The sequence below is a fragment of the Mus pahari genome, chromosome 9 (assembly GCF_900095145.1).
Source record: "Mus pahari chromosome 9, PAHARI_EIJ_v1.1, whole genome shotgun sequence".
NCBI lineage: Eukaryota > Metazoa > Chordata > Mammalia > Rodentia > Muridae > Mus > Mus pahari.
Window position 1 is genome coordinate 69,019,359 of NC_034598.1, and position 12,672 is coordinate 69,032,030.

At 36.9% G+C, this 12,672-nt stretch overlaps 1 protein-coding gene across 1 annotated transcript in view; it reads left to right on the top strand.

Annotated features, from left to right (window-relative positions):
• Window positions 1-12,672, top strand: part of Acss3 (acyl-CoA synthetase short chain family member 3) — a 189,406-nt gene that overhangs the window by 125,858 nt on the left and 50,876 nt on the right. The window contains exon 9 of the mRNA XM_021205223.2: window positions 6,802-6,905. Coding sequence (XP_021060882.1) covers window positions 6,802-6,905 — 104 coding nt within the window. The remainder of the gene's footprint in view (window positions 1-6,801; window positions 6,906-12,672) is intronic.

Here is a 12,672-nt window from a genome sequence, read left to right on the forward strand (position 1 = left end):
AGAGGAATGGATACAGAAACTGTGGTACATTTACACAATGGAGTACTTACTACTCAGCTATTAAAAACAATGAATTTATGAAATTCTTAGGCAAATGGATGTATCTGGAGGATATCATCCTTAGTGAGGTAACCCAATCACAAATGAAGTCATTAGATATGCACTCACTGGTAAGTGGATATTAGCCCAGAAACTTAGAATACCCAAGATACAATTTGCAAAACAGAAGAAAATCAAGAAGGAAGACCACCCTGTGGATGCTTCATTCCTCCTTAGGATAAGGGACAAAATACCCATGAAAGGATATAGGTACAGAGACAAAGTTTGTAGCTAAGATGAAAGATGGACTATCCAGAGACTACCCTACCTGGGAATCCATCCCATCATCAGCCATCAAACCCAGATACTATTGCACATGCCAGCAAGATTTTGCTGAAGAGACCCTGATATAGCTGCCTCTTGTGAGGCTAGGCCAGTGCTTGGCAAGATGGATGCTCACAGTCAGCTATTGGATGGAACACAGGGCCCCCAATGGAGGAGCTAGAGAAAGTACCCAAGGAGCTGAAGGGGCCTGCAACCCTATAGGTGGAACAACAATAGAAACTAACCAGTACCCCTAGAACTCGTGTCTCTAGCTGCATATGTAGCAGAAGATGGCCTAATCGGGCCATCATTGGGAAGAGAGGCCCCTTGGTCTTTCAAACAATATATGTCCTAGTACAGGGAATGCCAGGGCCAGGAAGTGGGAGTTGGTGGGTAGGGGAGCAAGGGTGGGGGTGGGTATAAGGAACTTTCGGGATACCATTTGAAATGTAAATAAAGAAAATATCTAATAAAAATATAAAGTAAAAAAAAAGAAGAAAGAAGGATGAAAAAAAAAAAAGAATTCCCTGTTTAGCTCTGTACCCTATATTAAATTGGGCTGTTGGTGTCTAATTTCTTGAGTTCTTTATATTGTTTGGATATTGGCACTCTGTCAGATGTTGTTTTGGTGAAGATCTTTTCCCATTTTGTACTCTGCTGTTTTGTCCTATTGCTGGTGTCCTTCGAAGTTTCACAGGGTCCCATTTATTAATTGTTGATATTAGTGCCTGAGCTGTTGGCGTTCTGTTCAGGAGTTGTCTTCTGTTCCTGTGCATTCAAGACTATTTTCCACTTTATCTTCTATCAGATTTAGTATAACCAGTTTTATGTTGAGGTCTTTGACCCACTTTAACTTTTGTTTTGTGCAGGGTGATAGATATGGATCTATTTGCATCTTCCACATGCAGACATCCAGTTAGATCAGCATCTTTTATTAAAGATGCATTCTTTTTCCATTTGTATAATTTTGGCTTCTTTGTAAAAAATGAAGTGTTTGAATTTGTTCGAGTTTACTTCTGGATCCATTGATCAACTGGCCAGCTTTTATGCCAACTCCATGTGGTTTTTATTACTACTGCTCTGTTGTACAGCTTGAAATTAGGAATGATGACACCAACATAATTCCTTTTATTGTAAAGAATTGTTTTTTGCTATCCTATGTATTTTGTTTTTCCATATGAAGTTGAGTATTGCCTTTTCAAGTTCTGCAAAGAATTGTGTAGGAATGTTGCTGAGTATTATATATTGCTCTTTGACTCGGCATATTCCTCTTGGTAAAATGACCACTTATGTAAATCCTACTGATACTTGAGCATGGAAGATCTTTCCATCTTCAATCAGGGAGTGGAAGGAGTGCTGGAAGGAGTGGGGAAGAAACAGGAAGAATCATATTTGGGGAGGACAGAGGGAGGGACAACTGTGAGAAAGAACTGGAATTGTTGAAAGAGGCATCTCTTGGATGATATGAAAACCTAGGACAATGGAAACTCCCAGAAAAAAAAAATGAGGGTAACCCTAGCTAAGGCTCCTAGCAATAGAGAATATATAACTTGAAACAACCACCTACTGTAACTAGGTAAGACTTAACAATGGAGGGATGGAAACACAAACCTAGCTACCCAAACTTAGACCCACAATGTGTCCTACATACAAGATGAGCAGGGATAAAGTTGGAGCAGAAACTGAGGGAATAGTCAACCAATGACTCACCCCACTTGAGACCCATGCTGTGAGACAGAGCTCACCCCGCCCCCCCTTGAGACCCATGCAGTGAGACAGAGCTCACCCCGACACTACTAATGAAACTCTGCTATACTTGCAGAGAGAAAACTGATAAAACTGTCATCTCAGAGCCTTTCCAAACCAGATAATGGAAACAGATGCAGAGTCCCAAACATTAGGTGGTGCACCGGGAATCTTAAGAAAGTGGGGGGAGAAGAGTAAGGAGCCAAAGAGGTCAAGGGTACCACCAGAAAAACCTGCAGAATCAACTAAGCTGGGCCCATGGGACTCAGAGATTGAACCACCCAACAGAGAACATGTAATAGATGAAAGGAACCAAGCCCTATTCATGTATGTAACTGATGGGAAACTTGGTTATCATGTGGTACCCGTAACAGAAGTAACAGGGGCTATCTCTGGCTCTGTTGCCTGTCTTTGTATTCCTTACCCTTATCTGAGATGCCTTGTCGAGCCTCAATAGAAGAAGATGTACCTAGTCCTGTTAGAACTTGATAGGCCAAGGAGTTGATATCCTTGGAAGGTTCACCATTTTAAAAAGGAATGGAGAGGTAGGGAGAGGAGAAGTATGAGAATAGGCTGCAATTGGGTTGTAAAATAAGTATATTAATTAATTTTCAAAGGTTTCAGCAAACAGTGAAGCAGTAATTGGCTTACCCATTGTAGCCTGCCTCCATTTTTCCTTTCCATTTCTGGTCTCAAATGTTTATTGCTCTTTACTGATGGATCCAAATGATACTGTGATTTTTTTTTTTAAAGCTAATTTTCAGGTTGTATTTTTGAGAAAATTTTATACGGAATGCTAGTTGTTCATAGACAGAATTTGCAAAAACATGTATGATGTCAGCAGAAGAAACTTTTCATTCTAACGGTGAATTCTAATGTTAAGTAGAGAGAAGGGAAGGCAAATAGTAACATGAGAGTACATCGGATAAAGTAATGGTGATCTGACATAAAGAATGGAAATTGAGGAGACATCACTGGCATGATCTACTTAGTATCCCTTGGCATAAATGAAGAATAGTTCTGCTTGTTTGGTATTTAATAGACCTTGGAAGAAAGATTCACTTTTTTTCTTTTGCACTTACTGGCTGTTTACTCTCTATTGCAAACAAAATTTATTTGGCAACTTACCTTCTTTCTTTGTTATGGTTCAAGGATCAGGCTCAGGACCTCATTTACACTCCGCACACTCTGTACCACGAAGGCAACTCATGTGTAAGATAACTTTAAATTATAGGTTTTCCTGAAATAATATCTTTTGATACATTCCCTAGTTGGCCAGGAATTTAGTTGGCTACAGCCTAGACTGACCTACTTTGAATCTCTCCACAACTCCCAATGCTTGCATTTTAGGTAGGTGCCACAATTCTCAAAAAATTACAGATGTATAATAGGATATTCTTTTAAATGTCTCATGGTTAGAAAAACTATGAAATCATCTAACAGTTTCTTTCACTAAAAGAAATTGGGAACTAAATAAATGATATTTGATTGAATATAATATTTAAATTATTTCACTAATCATTTTATTTTGAAAACTTTTTTGGTGTTTTCAATTTTTGGTTTGATTTTCAAAAGATGTATTTATGTTACATATATGAGTGTTTTCCTTCATATATGTATGCGTACTATCCACTTCTGGTGCCCATGGAGGTCAACAGAAGGCATCCAATTTCCTACAACTATAGTCTCTGAAGGTTATGAACCACCACATGAGTTCTAGGAATTGAAACCAGGTCTTTGTAAGACTGGACCATCATTCCAGCCCCACATTTTTATTTTATACAAGCAGTGGGAGTCAATTGATACAGAACGTAGCTTTTATAGCTCTGGGACTACTTTTAAATTCCTCAAGTGTTAGTGATCTCACAATTTTGCTTATGGCAAATGGTAAAACCATTTTAATAAACATAAGGAAGGCTGGAAGATCTGGAGATGTGGCTCAGCAGTAAAGAGAAGCATCTTCCATCTGGAAATCCTAGCTCATAAATGTTTGGAACTCCAACCTAGGGCATCCATCACCCTTTTGCCATCCAGTACCCCTTCCTACTTTGTTTGTTAATGCTCACATGCAGATTGTTCCTACATCAGCTATAATCTAAGGACAATGTAATAAAATTATACTATGAAACACTATACTGCTTAAAATATATAGTGTTATAATTAGCATACCTTGGATAATTAGCCATAAGATAACCCAGGGCCAACGTGTTTCTCATTATTACTGTTAATTAACATAGTTTACCTTTGCTACTTAAAAATATACAGTGCTATAATTAGCACTCCTCGGATAATTAACCATAAGATAACAACCCAGGAGCCAATATGTGTTTCATTATTACTATTAGTTAACATAGTTTACCTTCTGTCAGTAGAGACAAGCTTTAAGGTAGATTAAATTAAATCAGTAATATATCTGCACTCCCAATATTCAGGAAGAAAATGGAGTGGGATCATGAATTCAAAACCAATCCTGGATCTATGGTGGTTTCTAGGCCATCTTGGGTTACGCAGTAAGACCATATCCAAAATAGGAGCAATTATTTTAAGAACTTCCTCATATGGACATTCAGTTTGACACAGAAGTCAAGAGCACAGAATCTGGACCACCTTCACTTCTAAGAAATCTTTTGCTTAATAAATGAAAGATGAGTTCTTGATATTCACGAAAGCACTTCCTTTTTGCTGAATTTCAGGTGAAATGAATTTCAGATACAATTGGTACTCCTTCACGTGGAGACATCATTTATCAGATATTCATTTGTACTTTGTTGATCAAAATGCATTTTCCATCACGTGTCTCCAACTAGTAGTTTCTCCTTGAAGTTCTACTATTTTCTTTTCTATGAAGGCTAAGCTACAGCTTTGGGGTCAAGATTAGACATAACTGTAAAGAGGGATCATATCCATGAACATTCTGTTTATTTAATAACCCGATTTTTTTTTATTAACTCCATATCATTTGTCTGAATCACTGATTTTCCCTTTTCTCACATTCATTCTGGGACTTCAGTCAGTTTTTTGTTTGTTTGTTTGTTTGTCTTTATTTTCAGTAGTTAGCTCCTTGGATAGTTTTCAATATTTTGATATTAAACCTTCTCCAATTTTATCATATTTCCTCCAGTGTCTTACCATGTTAACGTTTCTCTAGCCCCTAAACTCTCTCCTTCATTACCGACAAACCGCTAAAATTTCTACCCTGTTTGTCTTACTCTGCCTTCATTTCCACCACCATTTTAATTCTTTTTGGATTTGCATGCTTTTTTTTTTCCCTAGTATTTTCTCTTGAACCTTTTTCATGTTTCTCTCACTGTGTAATCTCACTATTCTCTTGACCTGCTTTAATTCTCTAGATAGTCTCCCTCCTGGAACTCCCATTCCTGTTCCTCTGTTTCATACCCAACTCTGACATCCTTGAGTGGAACTCATTAAGTTGCTGGCCTAAATACTTTCAAGGCTATATTACACCTTAAATAACAACTTAAACATTTTTCTCCTCATATCACTGTACCTTCAATCCCTGTGTTCTGCAATCCAAGTATTCTTTTCTTGAATTATAAGACTCATATTCAAACTGACATACATTTTTGCTCACACCAACCTTCATACCTCACCATGTTTGTGAAGCCAGAAATCCAATAAATCTTCATGGGCTTCAGATTCATACAGATGAATGTTCATAAACAGGAATAGGTGTTTTGAAGGTGATGTCTGCTGTTAGCAAATAAAAACAGAATGTTGCTGGGTCACAGAGACAGGGTTCTTTAAAATGGTAAGATCTATGCGATCAATGGAGTGAACAGTAAGACACTGTCAGTGGTAGACTTACTGTATTGCTCAAGATGAGCAGGCGGGTTGCTGTTTGTTGAATATTTTTCCTTTGACGATAACGAATTAACTGCTCATTCACACATTCTTTCTTCTGACAGACAGGCCATGAGGGCAATGACCATGAAAGAAAAACAGCCTTTCTTTCAATGAATCACTAACAGGGTCAGACTAGGTCTGTTTTTCTATTTTATTCTTTCTACTCTTGGGCACAGTTTGCTCTGTCAGTGATGTTAATTCTCCTTCATCCTTCAGTAACCCGGGTTCTTTGCGATAAGAGTCTGTTTGGCCCTAAAGGCTACGCCAATGCTTCTTTATTAGCCAGTTTTCATCTGGACGTTTCTCATAATAGAGGAAATACGTTCTTGAGAGCATAGTAATCTCTCCTAAAGGAATGCATGAGAAAGAATCATGTGTGTGTTCAAAGTTGCTCTCTTACTGTATTTGTGAGGGCATTTCTGGGTACATCCTTCATAAAAATAAAGAAAGGAAATTAGGAGTTAAAATTAGCAAGGCTAATGTCAAGGGGAAAAGGCTTTTCAGGTTTAATCATTAGAGTAATGTGATAGGTACATTGCAAAGTCAACTCAGTTGCCCTTTCCAGAGCTGAGCATCTATGTGTAGTTCTGAATTCTGCTTTTGAAGTACTGCAGTGCTGCAAACTGCATGCAGTGACATTTGAGTACATGCACAAAATTTCTTTTTCCTTTTTCATTCTCCTACAACATAATATTCTTCATAAAGGGCCATTTCCCACAGATATAACTGATATGGTTAGATTCTAAGAGAACAGGTTTTAATGTAAACGAAATTATTTAGATTAACTTTCAGGAAACACTTTGACCTCAGTATCTCTCTTATATTCAGGTTCAAGACACTGTTTGTAGCTGGGGAAAGATGTGATGTGGAGACCCTAGAATGGTCCAAAAAAGTCTTCCGTGTCCCCGTTCTAGACCACTGGTGGCAAACAGGTAAGTGGTTTCTAAACCATTCATGACAGCTACTCAAGTCCTCCAGAGTCCACAGAGCAGCTTTTCTGTGTGGGTTGGAGGAGGCTCTTCGTTATGCCAGACAGGATCCACAGTTCTGGTTTTTGCGGAAATAAGCACTTTAACGTCATATTGTTACCAGTGTCTGCATTAGTCACATAGACGTGAGCATCATCTTAGCCACAGATACACAGGTCTGATGGCACTGTGACCATCTTGGCTTTGTTTCTTTTACACAGTGAATTGCTACATCTCAGCTTACCCTTCCTCTGATCACTAGCATCCTCTAGGCTTTTGAGTCCTCACAGCAGGGGCAGGATCTGACCATTACCTCTCAGTTGTGCTCTGTGCTCTCAAATTCACTCAGCCCATTGCTTCCATGGGATTTGGTAAAACACTGTTACCAGTTATAGGGAGCTCTGTCAAGCCTCAGCTCATCAAAGTCTAACTTCTGTGTCACTCTCCAAATAGGTTCATTAATTTTTCTCCAAAAATAATAATAATATTTGGGTGTCATTCATTTACAAATTTGGCTATGATATATTTTCCTCACACTAAGTAGTCTTTGGGAACCAAATTGTATAAGGGGAATAAAATATAAGCTTTGGAAAAAAATAACTGGAAAAATAAAATCCTTACTCTACTTTTTTTTTTCTTTCTGCTTTTGCACGGATGGCTTGACTGTATGTGCGAGTAACTCAGTGATCTAGAATCCAATTTCCTCTTCATACTTTGCATATTTTTATTTAGCCATCTAAAAATAGTTGGCTAGTGGCCTTCACATGCTACTCTTACTAAGTCCAGCAATTTAGATCAAACCAAAGATGTACTTCAATTTTCCTAATATCTAGGATAGAATATTCACTTTGTATCCAAATGCTGAAGTTTCACATTGCAAATTACTAGTGCTCTTAACTGTAGTTTAAACTTAGATATGAACATTTCTAATCACTGCCAGTCTCTTTTCACCTTGCTATGTATAGAGTGTAGCACATTTCCAGACTGTAGGTTGGTACCATTTATAGGAAAGCAAAGAAAAACTAAAGCAAAAGTTGATAGTTGAGTTTTTTTTATTTTATACATTTTTATTGTCTCCTTGTATGTTGCTTTTCAGAAAAAAAATGTGTTGTCTACATTTTTGTAATATATAGTTCAAAATAACTGACAAGATCATAATACCTATTCCCTCTATAAATGAAATGGAAAACATGATATTTCTCTTTTCTGAACATTTAGTTACTAAAGGAAAGCTTGTTTACCTATGTGCATATTTTTAAGTACTTATGAACTCAAAAGATAGAACACATTACATTAAAATGCCAAGAAAGTAATTATGATGTCAATAAGAAAGAGTGTAAATAGTATCGGTGTGTTCTCTATTATACATAAAAGTTGTTTTCCTAGACAATACTGGAAGATAGAATGAACTTTCTTTTCTTGCCTGGAAAAAAATGTAAATGTGTGTAATTAGTGTTTTCTAAAATATGAAAGAAACTCTCCAAAGCCTGTTTAAAAAAATACATATTTCTCAAAGTACTAACTACATACATCTACATTGACTATTACATATAACGTATCTATAGGAAAAAGTAATATCAGTTTATTTTTCAATTTTATGGCCTTTTTTAGAGCGAGGTATAGGCATAGCTATATTTGAGAATGAAAACTTTTAGGGAAGATTACTTAAAGTTGAGAAAATTATCCATTTTCTGGGGAAAGAATTGGTACAAGAATGAAGAAAAACATTTTTTTTCAGAACTGAGTGGAAACCTAGATGATGCAGGTATCCACTGATAATTGTATGTATACATGTAAGCTCCCATTGTTACTTACCAGGTCAAGGTTACCTGATATAACTGGTTAGAAATTAAATCAGGCTTTGGTTGGTGAGGCCATAGCAAGACTGAAGTTGTGACAATTTTATCGAGAGCAATAAAACATTTTCCACCCTTATGAGAAACAGAATATAGTGGTGATTGCCAGGATCAATACAGATGGAGTTGCCAGAATACACTGATGTTTGCGAACTATACTGAGGACACACGATTAACCTCCAAGATCAACGATCCTATTAAATTTCTGTGTTTCCTTAACATCCAAGGGAACATACAGAGAAACACAAAGCAACCTGAATGTTTCACTGCCTGAGAGAGTGATTCAGATTCTCTGGGAACTGGGGAAGGCACATCAGGAGTCATGGACTGAAACATAAGAAGCATTTGATGCATGCCTCTTAAGGTGGCTAGGCAAGGCCAACTCTATGGTTCCCTGTAGATACATCGTTAGAATCTCAAATTATTTGCATAGGAAATTTACTTTTTTTCACTTCAAAAACTGTTACTCTAAAGTGTAAAACAACACTGAATCTCATCATTTTGCCAGTACTGATTCTTAAAGTATGAACTACACTGCATAGATACTAGGAACCCAAATCCGGTGCTCTGCATTTGAAGTAAGAGCCACCTCTCCAGCACCAACAGCTTTCCTTCTTAAGGTGGAATTAAAGAAATATTAAATCCACAGGTGCTAAAGACAAAAAAAATGTGATTATTAATTCACCGAGAAAAAAGGTCTTGATATTTTTAGTAAATTGATAAATGTCCTTATGTTTCGCTCGTCAAATAGATGTTTGCTTATCTTCCTAGATACATGCTAGAAAACATCAGGTATTATTTCTGACAAGGTGAAGCTTTGACCAAAGAGTGAATTTCATTGTTGTGATTCTCAAATGTTCTACAGGGTTCCTATTGTTATGTACATTGAAATTAATATTTTAAAAAATTATAAGCCTTGGTATGTCTTCCACACAAATATTTGAGTGAAAGATTCATGGTATTTATTTGCTCTTTGTGTACATATATATACATATATGTACATATATGTATATATATATGTGTGTGTGTGTATGTAGTTTGAAAATAGTAAGGATTATATCAGTTACTTAAGAATATGTAAATAAAATCCATCATTTCATATGATTTCAGCTTAAGTCAATCTCTTCATTTAACCATGTTTTTTAAATGATTTATTGTTATTTGTGTATGTGTGTTTGTTGACAGTATGAAAAGTGTGTGTGTGTGTGTGTGTGTGTGTGTGTGTGTGTGTGTGTGCGCGCTCGCGCGCTCATGTCTTTGTGTGTGCATGCTTGCAATGGCCAGAAGAAGGTTTCCAATCACTTGGAATAGGTGGCTAGAAGCCAATAGACTTGAATGGTATGACTGACTTAGGTACTTCTGAAGATCAGGGAGCACTCTTTACACCTGAATCATATCTCCAACCCTTTTAGAGATGAATATTCTCGTTTGACCTGTGAATAGCAATATCCTGTGATGTTTGATTTAATATCTACAATTTCCAATTGAAAGCTAGTCTCTATGTATCTGAGAATAGACATGCCCCCCCAAAGATGGTTTCAATTTTGCTGCACATGGCTACTGAAGCATTAAACTCCTGCTTTTAATTGTAATAATGTAAATCTTTAGTGCTATCATGAAGAAAATCAGTTTTGCTAAGTCCAGAAAGGTTATATCAAATTCACTCATTAACCTAGATGGAAACTGAATTGCCATTTATGCAAGACTTTTATCTATGCAGTAACTTATCTGTAAGATGATTGAAAACAGCTGGATTGTTGACTGAATTTTTCATTTTCATTTTCAGCATAGAAATATGGAAATGGGCAGTATTATCACCAGTTAGAAAGAATAATTAAAAGAATAGATAACCATTGTATTAAAATATGGCATTTCATGTACAATGGAGCAACAGTATGAAGTCCATTATCCCCAATCATATAATCCCCAGATAAAGTACTGTATTGTTATAGGTAGTTTTTAAGGAAAAAAAGAAGCTTTCCCATAAATCAGACAAGATCATAATATTCAAAATAAAGGACTTTTCATGTAGTAAATGGTGTTCCTTGAAAGAATTCCATTGTCTGATTCAAGATGAGTTAAGGAGCTGGGCATGGTGGCGCACGCCTTTAATCCCAGCACTTGGGAGACAGAGGCAGGTGGATTTCTGAGTTCAAGGCCGGCCTGGTCTACAAAGTGAGTTCCAGGACAGCCAGGGCTATACAGAGAAACCCTGTCTTGAAAAACCAAAAAAAAAAAAAAAAAAAGAGTTAAGGAGGTTCTTAAAAATAAATGGCCTAAGAAAACTTCCCTCACTTTTCATACTAACTTCAACCAGAATAGATTCTGTCCACATATAAATTTGACTTTCTTCTCTCTTTTCCTTCTATCTTTCTTTCCTACTTGTTATAAAGGATATTACATTAGAATTAATCACAACAGAACATGTCAGGATTATATTTTTTAGTCTCTTTCTTGCTTTCTCTCTTCCTTCCTTCCTTTCTTTCTTTTTCTTCCTTCCTTCTTTCCTTCCTTCCTTTCTTTCTTTCTTTCTTCCTTCCTTCCTTCCTTCCTTCCTTCCTTCCTTCCTTTCTTTCTTTCTTTCTTTCTTTCTTTCTATCTTTCTTTCTTTCTTTTTCTTTCATATTTTTTTATTTGTTATCATTTTTAAAATAATGACCAATGAGCTAGAGAGATGGCTCACTGCCTAGGAGGACTTGATAATTATGCAGGAGACACAGATTCAATTCTTATACTCAGGTGGTGGCTCACAAACACCTGTAACTTGGATTACAGGGTATCTGAAGCAAAAAATTCATATAAAAATAAATGAGTATTTTAAAATATTTATTTATTTGTTTATTTGTTCTTTTCTTTTATAATAGACTCCACTGTTTTCTCTCTTAACAGTCAGTCCCCACTATCTCCCCTCTTGCCAATATACCCTTGTAGTTTTAATTTTTTTTAAATTTTACTTTTAATGATGCTTCTTAAATTCTTTAACCTCCAAGATAACACACCACTCTCCAGGAGTAGTGGAAAAGAAAGGATACAGGGGAAATGGGCCTGTTTGTAAATGGGATTTTTGGAGCAAATTTCTGTCAGGCATAGATCATCATCAGCAGACAGTTTCATCTACACTAGAAAATTTTATGGATATACCAACAGTCCAGTTCAGTAGTGTCAAGATAGCAGCCGGTGGGTTGAATACTCAGACGTGAGGGATTCAGCTCAGCAGGAATGTCAGGAGTAGTTCTTAGCTGTGCCTCTCTCGATGAAGCAAAGATCAGAGAAGATGTGAGACCAACAGGCATTACATGGCTAGCTCTAAAAGCAAGCCAAGCTCAGTCTCCATTCACTGTCCATCAAGTCCTTTTTACAATCCCCCTAAACATCACCCATGTTCTCCACTAGTCTTGCCTCAGCACATGTTTTCCCTCAGCTGACATCACTCAGCCAATAAGCCCAAATCTGTGAAAACAGCAAGAAAACACGACATACCACCAGAAGTTTATCAGTGGGTTTCTCTCTATGGAGTCCAGACAAATGGAGCTCAACTACCGTGTAAGGTGGAACAATATAGTGGTGATTTAGTTAAACCTTATTGGCTTCTCATAAGTTACTCTTCTAGCCACCTGCCAGAGAGACTTGAAGTTCATATCATACAGATCTTTCACTTCCTTAGCTAGAGTCACACCAAGGTATTTGTGTGTGTGTGTGTGTGTGTGTGTGTGTGTGTGTGTCTATTGTAAAGGGTGTTGTTTCCCTAATTTCTTTCTCAGCCTGTTTATCCTTTGTGTAGAGAAATGCCATTGATTTGTTTGAGTTAATTTTATATCCAGCTACTTCACTGAAGCTGTTTATCAGGTTTAGGAGTTCTCTGGTGGAATTTTTAG